At 36.8% G+C, this 22,107-nt stretch overlaps 3 protein-coding genes across 6 annotated transcripts; all 3 read left to right on the forward strand.

Moving 5' to 3' along the window:
• The first annotated feature begins 240 nt into the window (after window positions 1-240).
• Window positions 241-15,942, forward strand: LOC132158867 (protein rapunzel-like). 3 transcript variants are annotated; one of them, XM_059568476.1, is made up of 4 exons: window positions 241-286; window positions 2,127-2,193; window positions 10,446-10,504; window positions 14,807-15,942. In XM_059568476.1, exon 4 carries the CDS (start codon window positions 14,856-14,858, stop codon window positions 15,537-15,539), a length of 684 nt encoding a protein of 227 aa, XP_059424459.1. In that variant the 5' UTR covers window positions 241-286; window positions 2,127-2,193; window positions 10,446-10,504; window positions 14,807-14,855; the 3' UTR covers window positions 15,540-15,942. The 3 variants fall into 3 exon arrangements, with proteins under 3 accessions (XP_059424459.1, XP_059424458.1, XP_059424460.1); XM_059568475.1 differs by lacking the exon at window positions 241-286 and adding an exon at window positions 310-677; XM_059568477.1 differs by lacking the exons at window positions 241-286; window positions 2,127-2,193 and adding an exon at window positions 8,360-8,641.
• Window positions 11,086-13,664, forward strand: rpz2 (rapunzel 2). Its single transcript, XM_059568478.1, has 2 exons — window positions 11,086-11,413; window positions 12,545-13,664. The coding sequence occupies exon 2, from the start codon at window positions 12,594-12,596 to the stop codon at window positions 13,272-13,274; it is 681 nt and encodes a 226-aa protein (XP_059424461.1). The 5' UTR covers window positions 11,086-11,413; window positions 12,545-12,593; the 3' UTR covers window positions 13,275-13,664.
• A 2,632-nt stretch (window positions 15,943-18,574) lies between the features above and the next one.
• Window positions 18,575-22,107, forward strand: LOC132158866 (protein rapunzel-like). Of its 2 annotated transcripts, none has more exons than XM_059568473.1 (2): window positions 18,575-18,707; window positions 19,416-22,107. In XM_059568473.1, exon 2 carries the CDS (start codon window positions 19,418-19,420, stop codon window positions 20,597-20,599), a length of 1,182 nt encoding a protein of 393 aa, XP_059424456.1. In that variant the 5' UTR covers window positions 18,575-18,707; window positions 19,416-19,417; the 3' UTR covers window positions 20,600-22,107. The 2 variants fall into 2 exon arrangements, with proteins under 2 accessions (XP_059424456.1, XP_059424457.1); XM_059568474.1 differs by having other exon boundaries at window positions 18,603-18,740.

The following is a 22,107-nucleotide window of genomic DNA, read 5'->3' on the forward strand; positions in this document are numbered from 1 at the left end:
GTTTTTTAATTAACGAGCTGATTTAAAATAAATTAATAAAAATCCTTTAAACAAAAAACGCAAAACCAACAAAAAAAAAAATAGTCAAATAATCTTTAATGCAAGACTCTTTTAAGATTTAATTAATGCCTGACCTCAGACACAACGAAAACCTCATCAAAGTGAGATTTAACTCACTTCTGAGTACAAATTAGTAACGCTGTGCTGACGTCGTCCATCACAAGAACTGATGGACGCGACGAATCAACGATATCTCTGAAAGCAATCCACGACATTAAGCGTGTCTGTGAGTCTCGGTTTGACATTTATGTTTTTATCCTACCTTTATATATTGTCTTAATTCCTGAGGTCATACCAGAACCAGTATAATTTGCAAACGATTTCGCGATGTTTCGCATTAGATCAGATTTCACAGGCCTCGTGTATTGTTTGTTTGGGATAAGAACACACGTGGCTCAGGCAGTCAACGGATGCCTGTCTGAAAATAATCCTTCACTTGGATGTTGCATAGTATTTGCACTGATAGGCTACTTGCGCATTTTAAATGTTTAAATGACTTAATGCTTTGTTCTAAACTAGGCCTATTGCTGACTTAACAAAAAATCCCTCCCTTGTCTATAGTTTTTCTTCTTTTTTTTGGCGCTTCATATTTTTGCTTCAGTTTTTGCACAAAGCCGGTAAGCGTTTTTATTATTTCATTTCATTCAGTTTTGTTTCTAAGCATGTTTAAAGCTAAATCACACACTGCTACTGCACCAATGACTGTTGCAGGAGACCTGTTTACCCAGTTAAAAACAAGGAATAGGGTAAAATCATAGGACCACCACCTTCTCTTCCTTGTCATCTTAATTTACAGGCTCTTTTGTTTTAGTTTATATATAAAACTCACACAAGGTTTTCATTTACATGCTACATAATAAGGAATGTGATGGCTGAGCAGATGGGGAGGGTTTTAAGATTTACAAATGTACTTCTGGACTCTTTTGTACTATGCACAGCATGAGAAAAAAAATGCACATAATTGGAATAAACTGAAAAAAAAAACTCTGACACTAGTCAGGGGCTTTTAATTAGCTCTTTTAAATTGCATTGTATTCTAAATGTTTAACATTGAATTAAAGTGGTGATGGAATGATTTTAATGTGTATGTGTGTATAAAAGGCACACAATTTATTTCAAATACACACCACCCTAGTGCTGGATTAAAACTAGTACATAGTTATTTGGCATTAGAAATTAAAGTACATTTATTTACAGCAGAAAAATAGAAAAATGTTATATGTGAGACATTCATGGCAAAAATACAATTACAGATTAAAAACAACAACAACAACCTTATGTAGGCCTACATATACCTTTCAATACCCAGATGTCCTCTTTTTTTCAACAACTCTACCTTATATACTCATCCTGCGACTTCACACCTTTGTGCACTCATCTATGTTCCTGCAGGGGTTATTTTCAGTTTCAGCAGACATTATATTTTGAGACGTCAGAATATTCTAGCCATGACAATTAAAACACATATCCTGTTTTTGCACCATTTTACAGACAAAATGGCCAGCTTTTGTGTCTCTGCATGTCTAGGCACTTCATTTATCACTTTTTATTATTATCACTAGAAACAAGTGTCCTACAGTATTTGGAAACGCATTGACACCATTGAAAGGGTGTCCTTTTTAACTCTGTGCCTTATTTTAATACATTTGGTTCATTCTAACCTTTAATTCATTATATAAAGCTTTATTTGAATAAAAAGTCCCCCATGAATAGCTTTGCACCAGCTGTAACCAATGGCAGAGCTTGGCAGCTGGCCTGTTTAGAGCCTGTCTGCGCCCTCAGCTGCCCCCAGAAGTGACAGTCGACTCTCTGTATAGACTATCTAACTGTTGCAAGCCTAAAATATTTTAATGTCATTGGGGGAGGTCATCTTTAGCTTGATGAGGGGGCTGGTCAACAGGGGTTCATATATGCCTCTGTAATGTAGCAAGTGGAGACTTGCATTATATGGTGGACAAAGGGCCCTTTTTGAAGTTCTAGAGCCATCTGTACACCAATTTAAACGGTATAGTCCAATTTGAACACCCCTCCATATCAAGTTTAAAATGGAAGTGCCTCTTTTGCAGTGTTTGCTGGGAAGAAGAAGTACAGTCAGGATTGGGGCTTTGAAGACGAAGGGGGCAATCTGAAGAGGTAAGACGAGCTGTGTTCTCCAATGCCCAGGTCACTAATGGATGCATGGGTTCATTTGGGTTGTATGTACACTAGCCCTGATGCATGCCAGTATATGGATTTTTACAGATCATGGGATGGTGTCTGTATAGGGTGAAAATAGATATCATGGTTAGCATAAACACGGAAATATGGAGGGAGCTGCTAGGGGGAGCTATAACAGGGTGGACAGCAGCTGGCTGAAGTCAGCTGCTCCAAATGGGCTTCAGACTCTTTAAAATACTCACATTGGTTGAGAAAACAAAGGAAGATGTTCTATTTTGTGCTTTAGCTTGATAAAGATGGTCTGCAATTGTTGTGTCTTTATCCCTTGGCCAATTTGACATGCAGGCAATGCTGTAGAAAAGAAGAGAGGAAGCATGTTAATGATGGTGCTTGATAAATAAAAGCATGTAAATCATAGATACTATTATGTATTTGTGTGAATTTGGAAGACAATTTTGACAAATTAGCTTCTCTGAGTGAACTGTTAAAGAGCTTTCAAGATGGCCGCTCCTCAGAGTAGAGAATGCTGTTGGGACTGGTTTCTTCATGAATTATTAGACACTCTGTGTTGGTTATCACTGTGTTCATGCATATTTAGTTTTCAAATAAAACTTCAGGGGGAAAAATAATATTTACAGTTAAGTAATTAATAATCAAAGTTATGGTTTTGTTAACTGAAAGGAACCTTGAACCAATTTTTATTTATTTATTATTTATAAGCCTAGAGAATGGGATTAGTTAAGTGCATAGTATGGACTAGTCTCCGATTAGTCACTTTAGAGGGCCTTTGTTCAGTTTTTGACATGGACGATATAGCCTATAAAACTATATAGTTAGTTATTAATAAAAAATGATTCATCTTTTGATTTTATGTCTCATATGTCCATGAAAATGGAGGAAAGTTGAATTATATTTAAATGAGTAATTTAGTTAATATAAATGATTACATAATTATTATTTATGATTTTAACATAAGATAAGGCATACCGATAAACTAAGGGTTAAATACTGAAAGAACGTAAGAATTGAGGATGTAGGTGTAACTTTGATATTCATATCCTAAAACCATCCAGCATTTAAAGGGTTACATTTTAGTCCTCCTGGGGGCATCAGAGGAAATTACCACACGCTTTAATTGTTACTGTCTGCCGTTTTTATCAGAAATCTTAAAATGTAAATTACTGCCCCCTCTGGATGGATCAGGAACAAGGGTCTGTGTCTCTAATGGGAAAATGAGAGCAGTAAACATGTGCTCCTCCTCTTATTTAGAGTTGCAGCCCCCCTTTTTTTCCTTTTTGCTTAATAAATTGTTCCTCTAAGCCCTCAGTACAGTCCTATCATAGCCAAAAGTTGGACAGTTTTAACCCCTAAAGGCAGCTGCATTGTAGCTACATCACAAGACATAATTGTTCTGTGAACTTTAATTCACACCCTCTTCTCTCATAAACTAGCATTACTAGAACAGAACTACTACTAAAATTTCTCCCATGCACACGTGTAAATGTTAAAGGCCCCTTGTTGAAGATAATTGTTCAGGTGATTATGAATTTGCCTGAGCTTCTTACAGCAGTCTAGGGCTGTCACTATATGTCCAGCTGTTGAAAAGATGCGCTCTGACCACACTGATGTCCCAGGGACACCCGGGTACTTCATTGCCAGCTGCGCAAGGTGGGGGTATTACTGCCAATTTTCCACCACACAAGCCGGTCGCTTTCAGCAGGCAATGGTGGCTCCTTTTCATAACTCAGCATCTCCTGTAAGAGGTCGCTTTCGACGTCACTGGGTCTTATAGGCGCGTAAAATTGCTGGTATTTTCTGTCTAGCTTTCGCAACGCCTACTGCACTTTTGGAATTCTTTATTTTCTTTTTTCTGCTTGTTTGTGAGTTTTGTTACATCTATATTTTTTAATTGTTAAATCCTTTAAAATTAATAGGGTACATATTTGGTTAAAATCGATTCCCTATTTTCATTTTTGAAACTTTTTTTGGTTGGTCCCATCGACTGTGCAATCGATTTTCGCACTAAAAGAGACAGCCCTACAGCAGTCTGCTGTCCTGTTAAAAAAAAGTGCTTTTTAAGTTTTATATGTTTATAGTTATTGTCAGAGCCAGATTATTCAATGGTCATTATGGGCACAGGCCCAGGGGCCCAAGCAAGGGGAAAAAAAAAATTGTAGTGTCTTTACATTAAGTGCAAATAGTGCACTTGTTGGCAAACACTTTTTACAGTACCTCCGACCACCAATGTCTGGATGACATTTAAAAAAGACGCATTAAATTCAATGGCTACAGTGGTGTAGACTGTAGAGAGTCAGTCTCAGCTAACCTTTTGATGTGATAGTCCCGGGTTCAAGTGCACCACTCTATGGGCCTCATTCATGAAACGAGCAGAACAAATTTGTGTGTAAATTGTTCATAAAGCCGTTCTGACATAGACTTTCAAACTCATGAAAATATTCATATTTTCAAAATGTTAGTTGGTACGAAAGAGATGTACAACTGCTCATGTGTTAATGGTGCGTAAAACAATGTTCTTTTTGGCAAACTGATGACACTGTGTTTTGATGCACTGCCATCATAACATTTTTATTTGTTCAGTTTTTATTTATTTTTTTCTTTTGGAGCTGAGACTATGGTTGATTACTGTTCAACTTTGGGTAAAAAATACAGCTTGTCACTGTCACCAGCCATCCAATCATTGGGACGAATGCTACACTGACCAACCATCCTACTTGTGCAATGACTGAGCATCAATCGAGAAATTAATATTACGCTTACCATTGATGTATGGTTTGTTAAGATGGGACAAAATTTGGCAGAGATACAACTATTTGAAAATCTGCAATCTGAGGGTGCAAAAAATTTACAAATATTAAGAAAATTGCCTTTAAAGTTGTCCAAATGAAAGTGAAAGTGACGTGACATTCAGCCAAGTATGGTGACCCATACTCAGAATTTGTGCTCTGCATTTAACCCATCCGAAATGCACACACACAGAGCAGTGAACACACACACACACACACTGTGAGCACACACCCGGAGCAGTGGGCAGCCATTTATGCTGCGGCGCCCGGGGAGCAGTTGGGGGTTCAATGCCTTGCTCAAGGGCACCTAAGTCATGGTTTTGAAGGTGGAGAGAGAACTGTACATGCACTCCCCCCACCCACAATTCCTGCCGGCCCGGGACTCGAACTCACAACCTTTCGATTGGGAGTCCGACTCTCTAACCATTAGGCCACGAAGTTTTGATATATTTACATTAGGAAATTTACAAAATAACATTATAGAACATAATCTTGACTTAATATGCTAATGATTTTTGGCATAAAAGAAAAGTCAATAATTTTGACCCATACAATGTATTTTTGGCTATTGCTACAAATATACCCCAGCGACTTATATACTTACAAATATACTGGAGCCAAACCTGAGAAGGGAGTCCAGAATGTTCCTGGATGCGTAACACATACACATGTTCAACTATCGAATCTGATGTTTATGAAGCATTTGTGAATCTGGAGGAGAGTTTTCGGGAAGGTCTGATTTATGGGCAGATTACTTTGAATTTACTCACATATTCACACAAGTTTCATGAATAAGTCCCTATGTTATTATTCTGTTAATATACAAAAATACTGATGCAAATAGTATCTGCCAATATAAAGTACAGATAGTGTAATTACTATTTACACTTATTACAAAGATTGCTGCTGGTCCAGGAAAGCATTGTTTCAATCATTTGATGTAAATCCTGTATGATAGAGGATGTGATCACAGGCTGTAACCTGTTAGTGTAAATCCTGGATAAGCTAGAGGTGTTTCCAACAAATAGTGCCCTATCATTTAAAACCTTGACTGTGCACATGTGTGTGGATGTGGGAAAACATTATTTAGAGCTCCCAAGGATTCCTAGTCCGGGCCTGTCTACCGTACTATAGCCATTCTTCTGAAGAATTATGCTGTAATATTCCTGTGAAGTCGTATTATTTATTGAGCCATAATGTACTTTGACATAAAAAAAAATTTATAACGTTTAATTGCTTTAACTTGTATTTCAGATCTTATCTTATCATCTTATTTTTGAAATTCCAACAAAAACATAAAAATAAAACATAAATTTCATAACTGTTTATGCTTCAGAGTTATAATTCCATAGTATTGGCTTTCATAAGAAGTCATATTCTTTGAGCCATGAAGTGATATAAAAAAAACTTTGATAACCTGGTAAATTGATACTAGATCTTGCTCATATGTTTTTACAAGAATTTTTTTTTTACAGATATTTTAACATTAAATGTTCATTTTGTTCGCATTTTAAGTAGTAATCCGTGTCACACTTTTTTTTAATCTAAAAATGAAAATTACTGCCCCCTCTGGATGAATCGAGGTTAAACATATTGGGTAGATGTCTATAGACAGCCAAAACTGTCAGGTATGAAGCTGAAGTTGCTGAGAGGTGGAAATGGGGCTTCCTGTTTTTCGTTCCACCAGATGCGTAACGGCTGCGTTACGGCTCCGTCACGGCGGCGGAGTCAATCTAAAGTCAATGAGTGTATTTCCACTGAATGCGTTACAGCTGTGTTCCGACTCCGGCGATCCGCAGCCCTCGGGACCAGATACGCAGAGCTTCTATTTTTGCCGGATGCCGGAGCGCTCCGCAGCACTACAGGGCAGAGTACGCAGGACAGGAAGTCGAGGGACAAAACAGAACAGCCAGAAACAAAATAAAAGATCCGTTTAATTTTCAAAATAAAATACACCGCGCTCATATTTCCCTACACTACACCTTGAAAACGTCATAATGGGCGGAGACAGGCTTGTTGAAGTTTTAACCCCGTTGACACGATGGATGAAGAAATGAAAAGAGAAAAGAAAAGAGTTCTATCCTATACTCCTTCGGATGGAAAACTGTTCCTGGTTTGGTAGTTCTGTTTATAGAAACTACATATCGCGCGATCACACCAGAATTCGCGAGATTACATGGGGCATCGTGACGTCAGCTGTCAGTCATGACCGCAGCCGTTACGCAACAAATACGGACCTGGTGGGTATTGACGGACGACGGAACACGGAGCTGTCACGCAGCGGAGCCGTAACGCATCTGGTGGAAATTGAGGGTTATAGCCTGTTGCTTCTCTGAAAGTTCTTTTCGAGTTTTAACACAAATTAAATATAATACAGGTGCGTCTCAATAAATGTGTTGAGGAAAAGTTCATTTATTTCAGTAATTCAACTAAAAACTGTGAAACTCATGTATTAAATAAATTCAGTGCACACAGACTGAAGTAGTTTAAGTCTTTGGTTCTTTTAATTGTGATGATTTTGGCTCATTTAACAAAAACCCACCAATTCACTATCTCAACAAATTAGAATACTTCATAAAACCAATTTAAAAAAAACATTCAGTGAATTGTTGATTTACTGTACATGTACTCAATACTTGGTAGAGACTCCTTTTGCTTTAATTACTGCCTCAGTTCAGCATGGCATGGAGGTGATCAGTTTGTGGCACTTCTGAGGTGGTATAGAAGCCCAGGTTTCTTTGACAGTGGCCTTCAGCTCATCTGCATTGTTTGGTCTCTTGTTTCTCCTAGATTCTCTCTGGGGTTCAGGTCTGGTGAGTTTGTTGGCCAGTCAAGCACACCAACACCATGGTCATTTAACCAACTTTTGGTGCTTTTGGCTGTGTGGGCAGGTGCCAAATCCTGCTGGAAAATAAAATCTGTATATTCAAAAAGCTGGTCAGCAGTAGGAAGCATGAAGTGCTCCAAGATTTCTTGGTAAATGGGTGCAGTGACTTTGGTTTTCAAAAAACACAATGAACCAACACAAGCAGATGACATTGCACCCCAAATCATCACAGACTGTGGAAACTTAACACTGGACTTCAAGCAACTTGGGATATTGGAGAAGCTCCACCCTTCCTTCAGACCAGGGATAGGCAAGTTCGGTCCTAGAGAGCCGCAGTCCTGCACAGTCCAGCTCCAACCCTGAAAAAAAAAACCCTCACCTGCCTGTACCTTAGTAATCCTGAATGGATTGATGAGCTGGTTCAGCTGTGTTTGATTAGGGTTGAAGCTGAACTCTGCAGGTCTGCCGCTCTCTAGGACCGAACTTGCCTACCCCTGCTCCAGACTCTAGGACCTTGGTTTCCAAATGAAATACAAAACTTCCTCTCATCTGAAAAAAGGACTTTGGACCAATGGCAACAGTCCATTTCTTCTTCTCCTTAAGATGCCTCTGACGTTGTCTGAGGTACAGGAGTGTTTTAACAAGAGAAATACGACAACTGTAGCCAAATTCCTTGACACTTCTGTGTGTGGTGGCTCTTGATGCCTTGACCTCAGCCTCAGTCCATTCCTTGTGATGTTCTCTAAAATTCTTGAATCCAGTTGACAATTCTCATAAGGCTGCGGTTCTCTCGGTTGGTTGTGCATGTTTTTCTTCCACACTTTTTAGTTCCACTCAGCTTTCTGTTAATATGCTTGGATACAGCATTCTGTGAACAGCCATCTTATTGGCAATGAATTTTTGTGATTTACACTGTAACCTGTTAGTGTAAATCCTGGATAAGATAGAGGTGTTTCCAACAAATAGTACCCTATCATTTAAAACCTTGATTGTGCACATGTGTGTGTCCGGGCCTGTCTACCGTACTATAGCCATTCTTCTGAAGAATTATGCTGTAATATTTCTGTGAAGTTGTATTATTTATTGAGCCATTATGTACTTTGACATCAAAAAACATTGATAACGTGGATTTCACTGTTTAATTGCTTTAACTTGTAAATCAGATATTTATTTGCCATGCCAAAAAAAAAATAAAAAATATATAACCGTTTATGCTTCTTCAGAGTTATAATTCCATAGTATTGGCTTTCATAAGAAGTCATATTCTTTGAGCCATGAAGTGATATAAAAAACTTTAATAACCGATAAATTGATACTATATCTTGCTCATAAATATATACAGTACAGACCAAACATTTGGACACACCTTCTCATTCAAAGAGTTTTCTTTATTTTCATGACTATGAAAATTGTAGATTCACACTGAAGGCATCAAAACTATGAATTAACACGTGGAATTATATATGTAATTATATACATAACAAAAAAGTGTGAAACAACTGAAAATATGTCATTTTCTAGGTTCTTCAAAGTAGCCATCTTTTGCTTTGATTACTGCTTTGCACACTCTTGGCATTCTCTTGATGAGCTTCAAGAGGTAGTCACCTGAAATGGTCTTCCAACAGTCTTGAAGGAGTTCCCGAGAGATGCTTAGCACTTGTTGGCCCTTTTGCCTTCTGTCTGCGGTCCAGCTCACCCCTAAACCATCTCGATTGGGTTCAGGTCCGGTGACTGTGGAGGCCAGGTCATCTGGCGCAGCACCCCATCACTCTCCTTCTTGGTCAAATAGCCCTTGATGCCTTCAGTGTGACTCTACAATTTTCATAGTCATGAAAATAAAGAAAACTCTTTGAATGAGATGGTGTGTCCAAACTTTTGGTCTGTACTATATGTATAAAATGTTTTTACAAGATAAAAAAAGAATTTTAACAGATATTTTAACATTAAATGTGAGTTTTGTTCACATTTTAAGTAGTAATCAGTGTCAGTGGAAAACTTTTGTCATGTCTTGATTGTTGTAATTTTATTTTAATTTTTTTTAAATCTAAAAATGAAAATTACTGCCCCCTCTGGATGAATCGAGGTTAAAAATATTGGGTTAATAGTCAAAACTAAGGTATGAAGCTGAAGTTGCTGTGAGGTGGAAATGGGGCTTCCGGTTTCCGTTATAGCCTGTTGCTTCTCTAAAAGTTATTTTTGAGTTTTTAAAAAAATTTTAACTATAACTAATATATTTTTATGACCATACTGTTTAGCTTCTGATTATGCAATAATATTCAGATGAAAAGTCATATAATTTAACAAGCCAGAATGTACTTTGACATCAAAAAACCTTTAACCTAACAGGGTTTAGAAATGTTTTTTGTTTTTTTTCTCACCACGCTCTACAAAAAAGAAAAGTAAAAAAAAAAAATACTAATAATAATATTTATATATACTTTTTCTGGAAAACAATAGAATGCTGTGTAAAACATCTGATAATACCAAGATTATCAGTAGTCATTCTTACAATTTAAACGGACAACTGATCTGAATCTTTCCGAATATGCTTTGCTAGAAGTCACTGAATTTACTAAAATTTCTTTCCTTTTTTCCAGGTCCTTGGAACAAGAAAACAAGATCTCCATTTGGGACATCCAGTTTTTCTCACTGCAACGTAAGAATTAATTTTCCTGTCTTTACTGGTTAAAGGTGACACTCATTGTCATTCATTGTTAAACAAAGTGAAAATGTTACCTTTTCCTCCAAGCACAATGCACATTACTTTGTTACCTACTGAATTAAATCTGCTGGCATTCTATTAAAAAAACAAACCCACACAAAGCCCAGCTCACAGCATGCATCTGTCATGAACTTGACTCTCTCACAGCTGTTCAAATGGCAGCTGACACGCACAGTTGCCCGACAGCCTCTCCTTTCACCGTACAGTATATTCATCCTTTGCTCATTCTTCAGTGGGTTTTTCTCACTTAACTAGAAAATCCACAACAAGATATACCTGCTTCCTAAATTTTTACACACTCACCACCTCATTCATGAACCACGAGTGGAATGAATAGAACATTTTTATGTGATTGACTGTAAGAATAGTTTTACTATCTATACAGTGTGTTTGATGTCTATAAACTATTTTTTTTTCACGTGTATTATATTTTTTTGACTCATGCATTAATATTAGATTAGTCAAAGTCAGAATTTCCTCTTATTCCTCTTTTTTACACAGACAAACCAAATGATCTCTAATTTACTCATCTGCTCCCCTAGTTATTCATTCTTGTCTACAAGTGACAAGATCCATAACTGAACTTGGCAGAACGCATTGCAGCCATTTTCCATGCAGGGTGTGTGCGTGTTCTTCAGAAAGAGGATTGCGGAAAAGCTGCATACTTTTTTTTCCCCCTTCTAAACCAATCAGCATTGCTGTGGTATGAGTCACTCCCACACCCTTTCCTTTTATGACAAAGAGGGGAGGGGCTGTTTCTCAGACCGGACAGTGAAATGGTGGCTGCTTGTACAAACAGCAGCAGCACCACTAGGAACTGAGCAGCTACAGACACATTTACAGGTAAGATCCGTAGCTTAGAACATTGTCCTGCTTCTAGGTTTTACTAAACATGCATCCTGAGACATGAAAATGAAATTCTATTGCTGATTCATGTATCTGAACGATGCTGTTTGTCTAACCTCGCTCTTGAGCTAATTGTGTTAGCCTGTTTACAAGCCATCCTGCCATTCATTCAGCCTAGAAACCTATTTTACCAACCCGACAAAGATGAACTGAATGTTATAGAAAAAACTCTTGCTTTTGGAAAATCTTTTCATTTATAGAAAATGAAAACTTGAGTGAACCCACAAGTATGACATCATTCATTATGCCACATGGTTGAATGGGTATGTCAAGCACAACATGCTTATCAACTGCATTGTTTTAGTTGTAGAATTACAAGTTTAGTTTGTTTTCCTGTGCAAACCGGTTTTTGATTACTATTAAATAATGTGTGGATTTGAGTCAGTTCTTGCTGTGAACTTCCATTCTTAAAGCACAAAGGCTTATAAATAAACTGAATGTTGCTATATACGTAGGTATAGATCTTTTATAGTATATAACTTTGTATAGTTTAAGGTAGAACTTTGGAAATGTTGAAAACTTCCACCCAGGACACCGCAGATTCAGAACTGGACAGCAACCTTTTACGGTCAAAGAAAGAGAAAACATAATCCTATTAGAAAACCTACCACTGTTTTTTAAGGTAGAATTTAATGATCAGTAAACCTCACAAGTAACCAATTTAGGAAACTCTTCATAGGCTTCTCAAATAAAAGTTCTAGAGAATTCATTAATTTCTAAGCTAACAGCATGATACACTAATTTTCATTTACAATACGAAATGTGCACAAATACTAAGTAAAATAGTCAGTTTGAATTGCACTGGACTTTTTTATAATTTAATGAAATGGAAAATTTACTCAAAATAATATATAAGTATAAATTTAAATAAAGTATAAACAAATAAAGGCGATTCCACAATGCATTTCTCAATGCAAGTTCAGTGTCAAGATATTAGGTAATTATGAGGTAATTTCAGTACATTTTACATGAAAATACTATTTTAGTTCCTGCTTTTATTTGCAGTATCATTATGGTCTGTGCTGTTTTTATATGGTTTATTAAAAACAAGTTTTCCTTTCATTTCAGAATCAGCCGAGACTGAAAGCCTAGAAGAACCAAAGATTCAGACCCATCTATGGCAGAAAAACAGCAGATCAAAGCGACTGCGGTCAAAGTGCTGTGCTATGTGGAGAAGATCTCCTCCTTCGCCTCCAACATAGACCCTCTCTTTGGGATTGTGACTTCAGTGGTTGGGGTGGTTAGGAAAGGCCTCGTGGATGAGGAGGAAAATGAGATGGACAAGGACTTCAAACAGATCCATCAGAAGCTGGAAACCATCTCAGAGAAGAACAAGCAGACCCTGCGGCAGATCCGCATCGACGAAATCAATGAGACTTATGGTAAACATGAGGAAATCATCAAGCATCAGTACAAGGCTTTCAACAACATGCTGGAAAATGTAAAACTGGACCCCGAGCACTCAGATCGTCACATGAAGGATTTTGTGAAGATCTACGAGAATGATAAGATGGATCTCAGCTTAGATACGTATTACCGTGGAGTGAAGGGTGCCGTTCTGTTTGGGAAGCCCATGCTGCAGGTTTACCTGGAGAACTGCCAAAGAAACAAAAAGGTGATGGAGGCCCGTTGCTCTCACATCGCACACCTGTTCTACATCGGTCTAATGGCACTGATGGCCTACTACGCCGTCACTGAAGATGACGAGGATGAAGTGAGAGACAAATGGTGCCCGAGGGTCATTGAAATTCAAGCCAAGATGCAAGAAGTTCTGGAACAGTGCACTGAGGAAAACTGAAGTGGGAACATTGCACTGAACAATTGCTGAGACTATTCATTTCATATGCTGAAAGTCTTGAATTAGGAAGTTTAAATAAATCGTGTGGGGTGTAAAAGGGGTGAATCTTTTCCTGCTTGCCAATGGACTTTTCAATGCAATACTGAAGTAGTGCAAAGTTCTTAACACTGTATATCGCAGTTAAAAAAAATTTTTTTAGTATGTTAAGCATGTTTTGGTCATTATTGTTGCTGAATATATTGCAAAAAAAAAATCATAATACCCTTTGATGCGAGTTACACAAGTTCGTATGAATTATTATATAATTGTTTGCTTATGTTTTGTGGAACATCTCTCATTCTTTGCACAATAAATAAATCTATTTTTTTTCTGTCATGTCATTGCAGTAAGCCTCTTTATTTGTCATTTTATATGACCAAATGTGATTTCTGCCAAGTCACTTCATGATGTGAACACACTAAAGACTGAGTGCAGACTGCAGGTGAATATGGAAATTGCACTGATTTGCATTAAATGCAAACCTGTCAATGTTTCAGAGGCAGAATGCTTGATCAGTCTAATCTGAAAAAGAAAATGAAAGAAAAATTCCAGGTTTAGTACAAGTTAAACTAAATTAACATAATTTATGGCATAATGCTGATTACAATTTCCACTTCTTTCTTTCTGGGTTACATTGAGGCATTTGCTGTACAATGGTAGTGAATAAGGGCCAATCCTTACACATTTAATACTCACGGTTTAGACAGTAAATACTCAGTTTTACAAATATAGCCACAAGCATGCACGTAAGCATGATTTTAGTGTAAACAAATCCCTTACTATTTTTTTTTTCTTTTTTTTTTTTTCCACAACTTCGTCATCATTGCAACATAACGCCTAAAAAAATCAATATATAGATTTACAACACAAATAATATGCACATTTTAACAGAATTAATGTGAGCGTTCAATAAAAAAGCTTTAAAACTCCAAAAATTTACCTCATAAGTGCTTTACTGAAATCTCATTTTTTGCGTTTTTAAGAAGCAAAATGATTGTGATAATCAACATTATCCCACAAATGCTGATTGAGCTTAACCTGTTTTCTTTATTAATAGTATTGTTTCATTAATATTAGTTTTATTCATATTTGGATTTTTATTTGTATATTTTCAGTTCTCAAATTCATTTGAAATTTTTAAAAAATAATTTTGTTTTTGTCATTTTTTGTCTATATGTGTGGTTATTTTAATACACCAAGTTAAACTAAATTAAAATGATAAACTAGCTTTTATATATATATATATATATATATATATATATATATATATATATATATATATATATATATATATATATATAATTTATTTCAGTTTACATTTAAAGTAAACAATTTATTTCTTTTTTAATGATTTTAGATGTTGTTTCACTCATAGTTATTCGTGTTTCTATGATCCCTGACTGACCCCAGAATGTTCTTGTAACAGCAAGAATGCATGTTAAATATTTTTTATGGATTTAAATTCTGAATAAATTTAATGTTTCCTTTTTCAGGTGAACTAACCGATAAGAATCTAACTGAGAAAATCTTCCTCCGGAGACAATGGCTGACGATGAGATATTTGATGATCCAGAGAAGCTGAAGAGGGGTCTAGTGAAGGTTCTGGAGTGCGTGGCCACCATCTCATCTGCAGCAGCGGTGGTCAATCCCATCTTCGGCGTGGCTGGTTCTCTCATCCAGGTGGTGCTACACCACGTGGACGATGAAGACATCCAGAAACTCAAACATGAGTTTGGCAGCGTGAATCGAGCCCTGGATGAAATCTCACAGCAGAACAGTCAAGCCCTGCTGCAAATCAGGAAGGAAACAGTGGACAAACAGTACCACGAGGTGGAAGAAAACATTCGCAATCAGTTCCGCAAATTCATGGAGATCGTGGAGGCCAAACCGGAGCAAGTGCAACGCAAGAAGGATGATTTTGTAGAGAGTTTCATCAATGACAAAGATGACCAGAACATGTACACGCTTTACGAAGGTGTGATGGGGAAGCGCAAACTCTTCAGCCAGCCCATCCTAGACATCTACATAAAGCATTCGCAGGGTGACCAGCATGTCATGGAAAACCTCTGCACTCGACTCGCGTACCTGTTCTGCATCGGTTTCATCGCTCTGATGGGCTACTACGGCATCCTGGGGGATGATCTGGAATCTCGAAACAAAGAGTGGGAAGAGAATATGAGGAACGTGCAGGAGAAAATGCAGGAGGTGCTGAGGAGATGCAAGTGATCGTGAAAGCTTTATTGCCTTTGTGCTTTACCTTTTCCTCTTACACTAATAGATTTTATCGACCTGCAGCGTTATCTCCCTGATGACCGCAGGTCATGCTGAAGCGTACACAATCATTTCCTGTAATCTATTTTATGTAATCCTGTTTTGTTTTTTCTATATGCCTTGCCTCAGTTTAACTACATGACCAAGATATGTCACACTAATCTAAAGAATGCTGGTTGTGGTTATATAAACGTAATTTAAGCTAATAAGCAGTTTCACCTTGAAAGTTTACTACATGATGAACAATTGTTTCCTGAATAAATACATAGTATATACACATGTATTCAATAAAATACATATATAATATCTCTATATATATATATTCATAAATGTTGCAAAATAAAGAGCATGAAATTTACTGTGTGTGCAAACCAAGATCAAAATTTAGATCTGAAATGTTTATTATTCATATTTTTGCCACATTAGTGTGCATTTAATTGTATCTTGTGTTTTATTTATTATTTTTGGCACAATGTACAGTGCTGCATGTTTAGTCTAAATAATCTAGTCTGTTATTTAGTCTGAAGTTCATCTAAATAATCGTGTTTGTTCATCCATAATCTCTCTGTGTGCTTTTTGAATGTCTAATGGATTGGAACCCTTGAATTTCCAAATCAATGTTAAAATAACTTTTTTTATTTATTATTCAGTCTTTGGAATGCTGTTGCAATTATAATGCTGTACAATATCATTAATTTTTTCAATAAAGATACAAGGAATCAAAACTATTACAAGTTGTTTTGACTTGCACTGAAATTCATTATATACTGTATATTTAATCATATTAATCAGAAATGTAATTATATATATATATACATACATATATATATATATAATATTAAGAAATAGAATAGAATGTTAAAGGCTTACATTCTGACGTAAACAGTAGGTGGAGGGACCTTTGAAGGAGCTTTTTCTTGTTAGATGTTCTTCTGCCACTAGATGGCAGGAAAAGATCATAAACTGAGTTTAGACGTAAAAATATGAAAACAGGCATACTGCTACTGCTTAATGCATATTATGTGTATAGCACCTATTATTAATATATGTAAAAACAGCATGTAATATGCAGCTATAATAAGTTTAAATTGCCATATGATATGGCATGATGATGTCTAGTTATATTGCACGTGTCAAAAAAGTGAATACAGACTATGTTAAGTTTAAAGTAGGCTATCTATGCATCAAATGCCACAGACACAAAAGGTTATACAAGGTAATTTCAGACTTTTGAAACTTTCAAAATGGACTCTGGTTAAACATCTACTATTCTATATAAAAACTGAATTAGTTTTGCCTACACAACAGAATTTAATCAGGTTAGAGGCTACAACGAATTTTAACGTGAATAAAAATGAGACTGTGAGGGATAGTCTTTACAATGGCATACACTGTTAAAAAAAGAAGTTGTGTCATTTTCACAACTTTCATAACTATTTTAAGTTCGTTGTCTACTGCCGTTTCCAGAAAGATGTTTTTAAATAACAGTACAATCAATGGTGTAGTTAGGGCTTTCTGGACCACGTGCAAAACTGTCTTTGAATAGTCCAAATCTATGATCTTTCACACAAATAATACATTTTCCTCCCAAAATATTCAGGATTAATCCTAAGTAGTTTGTGAGATATTACTAGGCTGATTTCATTTAAGAGAACATAAACATTAATGAGTTTTACTTTACCTCTTGTGACGTCACAGAAGAAAGGTCTTGAGTCTTTTCACGCCATCAGCCAGAAAAACTTGCAAAGACACTTAAGACAAGTCGGAGAGGCAATCATATGGACACGATTCTGAAAGGAAGATGTTAAGGATTTTCTGGAGAAGTTGTGATCCACAAAATAATTCAAGAAACAGCCAAAATGAAAAAGAAAACAGCAATGTTTTAGCATTTTACTTGAGGAAAAGGAAAGTGCAGGCCTAATTAATGAATTTAGGAAAATATAAATAGATAGATAGACAGACTGACTGACTGACAGATAGATAGATAGCAGTTTGTGAAAAAATACGCTTTCAATTCAACTGAATGTATACCAGTTTGGTTTTATTGTGTTGATTAAACTATTATTGTGTAATTTTTGTTCAGTGGACAGAAAATACAAAAATGTCTAATATTAGAGGGTTTATGTGATTAAAAGAAAAAAAAATGTTTTATTTTAAACTTTAAACTGAAAACATAGTAACTGAAATATGAAAATGGCATCCCCAATAAAATAATCAGAATCAGAATATGACGTAGTCTAATGGGCCTACTGAATATTTAAAGCAGTAATTTATTTAATACCAGTCAGTAGACTACAAGGCTGAAAAACATTACAGTGCAGACACCTCCTCTGTCGGTCTCATGGGAATAAGTCATCATGTTCAGCAGTGTCAGCCGTCTATGACGCGTTCAGACACACGGTCACACCTGACTTATTTTCACACGCTTATTTGTAGATTGTTAGCAAAACAATGTTTATCCAACAATTGATTTGCATATACGTACAATAATCCATGTGACTTCGTTTTTCTTTCCTTTTAACCCGCGCTTGATTTCATAATATTTGCATTTAAACCCTCCTTCATTAGCACACACTCAGAGAACATAGGCTACTAGCTACAGAATAGCTACTAAAAGATTTCCCCCTGGATGAAGGTGGTAGCCTATATAATATGCTATTTTTAAATAAAATAACATAATACAATATAAACTCGTTAAGCACTTAAATACATCAGTAGTGTGTGAAATACCTGCCATCCCAGTATGGAAAATATCTGCGCATGTTTCTTGTGATCCACCGGAGCAGCTCCATATTGCGCATTGCGCGCAATTCATTTTGATGAACATAACATCACGCGCTATTTCTCTCTAAAAACAGTCCAGAACACTTCTATCTGTTGCCATTTTACGAATAAAGCGCAATCTCCAGCCAAGCACGTCAAAATAAAGACAATCCGACTGTTGCCAAGTACTTTCCAAACCAAAATCATCCTTACGCATTCTCAGCGCGCGCAACTTCCTCTCTGTCGCGCGCACACTGCCTCTCTGTTCATTCCACACTAACTCAGATCACAAATATCCTCCTCGAGCCAATACCTGAGGGTAACCTGAATTTCGGACAGCGGCTCTTCAACCTGCCAGACGTGAGAAACCTGTTTGAAGTATTTTCTGCTGGGGTAAATTACTGTGATGCACACGTAGGGTACTTACGAGGGAGACTGCGCTTTAAAACGCTTTTCGAGGTGTGTCCTTGATGGCACATCCAGTTGTGCCATATCTACATGAAATAATTTTAAGCACAACTCGTTTTAATTCTGTTCTGAATGTGATTATTTAGAGGTTTGCCATGTGCTTGCCATTTTTTTTCTCATTAATATGCATGCGGATTTAAAATGGAAGAAGATGAGGATGGCACAGTAGGCTATCGTGTAAAATTAGCAACGTGAGGAGTTTCGTGTATTCTCAATACGTTCGACTGTGATGAAACACGAAGGACTATGGTTTAGTTTTTAAAACAAATATGAGAAAAAAATTTACATTTTACATAAAAATATGATTATAATTTATCTGACCGAATGCACTTCAGCTTTTTTGTCTCTCATATCTCTAAAGGTTTTCTGAGATTTATTTACAACTAAAGCGTTTCAACAATTAGAATATAAAACAAATGGAGACGTTCAGTTTTCTCAGGCAAAAATTATTCCATCTTTATGAAAGAACAATCTCTGACCAATACATTGCATTTGCAACTTTTATTTTACATTATGCACTTTGGAATAAAACAGACTAATTGTTCAAAAAATATTTTAATAGTACCACAAACTAAGGCATTTGTTTTTGGTTGTTTTTAGAAATGTCCAGTCCACTAGAGCGGGTTGTAGCCCAGAAGAAGGAGGCCATTGAAGCTGTAATGGAGATGTTTGAAAGAGGAGCAGAGGTGCTGGCCAGCGCTGTTGGGGAGCTGTGTCCTCTTTTTGAAGCTTCTGCACCAGTTTTGAGGCTGGTCTTGGACAATGTGGAAAGCAAGGAGATCACATATGTCAAAGATCAGTTTCTAGTTGTGAGAAGCAAACTAGATGTCCTCTCATCTCAAATAGAGGACATCAACTGTGAGATTAAAAAGGGACGTTTGGATTCCCAGTTCTTCTCTGTGGAGGAAAATATATGCAACCAGTTTAGAAAATACATAGATATTCTGGAGGCCAAACCTGAGTACAGAGAGGTTAGAAAACGCTTGTTCTTGCAGCATTTTCCCAAAACAGGAGGAGAGAAGAACCTCTACATGCTTTATGATGCTTTGATGGGGAACAGCACATTTGGGGAACCGATCCTGGATGTCGTGGAACAATACGAGGCCAGAAACAGAAGGGTCCTGGAAGACTTCTGCGTCAGACTGAAGGAGCTGCTCTGCTTGGGAATCATCGCTCTGCTGGGATATTGTTTCCTTACTCAGGGTGAGGAATCAGAGCAGGAGAAGATTCAAGTGTGGAGCACAAAGATCCAAGAAATTGAGACGAAAATGAAGGAAACAATAGAGAAATGTGTGGATTCGTTTCCAGAGCAAGCTGAACTAGATATCAAGAGGCTTGTGAAGGAGAAAGAGGATGGGAACCTTCAGCAAACGGCCCAGGAACTGCTGGACTTCCTGGTGAAGAAGTACGACTGGGTGAGCTGGTCCATCAGAGTCATTAGTAACTTGGGCAAAATTAGCAACCTGAGAGCCGGACAAAACTTTCAGTGTGTGGCCGGACAGAATTATTTTGAAGTATCTCAAGGAAATGTCACCAACCTGGTGATCTCGTTCAGCAGCAACCCTCAGCCTGTGTCCAACGAGAGCGTAAAGCAGATGATGGAAGGCCCTGCGAGGAAGGGAGACGCCAAAGCTGTTGTGGAGCTTCTGGAGAATCAGTTAGCTGGGTTTCTGGTTCATGCCGTCAGCCGTCACAAGGACAGCTTTGCTCTGTCGAGTTTTCCTGAAGAATGTCACTACTGGGAGAAACATAAGAACGTGAATCTCTGTGTGCATTCAGAGTAGATTTACTGCTGATAAAAATCTACTATAACTGAATTTTACTGTGTCCATGATCTGTCTTGAAAAAAAACTGTATTTAATTAGATAATTGTCTCTAACAAATAGTTAGTGCATTTATTGTAATTCTTCTTTGCATTGTTCTAAATTAAAACCAAAGTGATCTTGTTCAGACTAACCAGTTTAATTAACCAAACTCTGTATACACTTTCTTTGAGCAATTATATACAATGATAATATTATTTTATATTACAAAGTTTAATGTATCTGTCTAAAATCATGCCTTGAGAGCCAAGAATTCTCAACCAGGGATCCAGGGCCCACTGGGGGGCCTAAACAAAATAAGTGTTAAATAATGTACAATAAGACAAAATGTGCATTAAAATCTAAATTAAAAAGTGTATATATTCCTTATTTTACTGACCCCATCAACAACTGTTTTTTTTCTTTCATTGAAGAATCAGTATTCCCACAGGAAACATGAATATATGAGAAAATAGTTTAAAAAGTATAGTTTCCATACCTAGAAAACTCATGGAAAACTGGCAAAAAATATTGTAATTTTAACTCTTAAAATGCCATAAAATATACAACATTTTTTTTTTTTTACTCAATCCATATCCAAACAATTACACGTTAAGGGGCTTTCTAATGTTGTGGTGGACAACAGTGCGGCCTTGGAGACAAAAAGGTTGAGAACTGCTGCTTTAAACAATATCATGTATTAAAGATTTTGTAAAATGATTAAAAGTAGGGAAAATGGCTTTTGGACCAATACACTGTATTAGGCTTGTGCCAGAACTGGCAATTTGGCCTTTGTGAGTGAATGACCTACATAGTGCCGACACAATTCAAATGTCTACCAACCATGAAAAGAGGCAATGAACACATCTCAGTCTTTTTGCCTCGTCTCAGCGGCCCATACAAACTGAGCCTTCAGTAAAAGTAAAATGAGGACCTTTACAAATGTTTAAATATCTGACATACATTGCTATGATACATTGCCACCCAAAGCCATATTTAATTAAATTACTGTTTTAGTACACAAGTCAGCATTTTCTGGCCAAGGGCTGCAGAAACATGGTGAGTAACACTTCACTTTGTTAATATAAAGCCGACGAGCTCTGAAGTGCTGTGATCAGCTGGATCCAGTCAATCACTGAGGTGCTGAGCGAAGGAACACTCCAGAGGGAGGATCCATTTCCATTGTGTTCTTGTATTCCATTCTATATTTCTATTATGAGTCAATGAGATCGTAAATGCATATTGTTTGAAATTATATTCAAAACCAATATGTAAAAACTACATTATTAGAGGCCCATTTGACCTTATGGTGCAAGATCATTAAAAGCCATTAATAACCATTCAAATTGTGACCTTACCATGGGTGATGAACTTTGACCCCTACACACATACTCCAATAAGACTCTCCTCTTTATATGTCAATAAGTGTTTTAATTTATGACAAAACATTGCCGTTGTTGAAATGAAAAAAAGGCATTTTCATGCCTACA

The sequence above is a fragment of the Carassius carassius genome, chromosome 15 (genome assembly GCF_963082965.1).
Source record: "Carassius carassius chromosome 15, fCarCar2.1, whole genome shotgun sequence".
Lineage (NCBI taxonomy): Eukaryota > Metazoa > Chordata > Actinopteri > Cypriniformes > Cyprinidae > Carassius > Carassius carassius.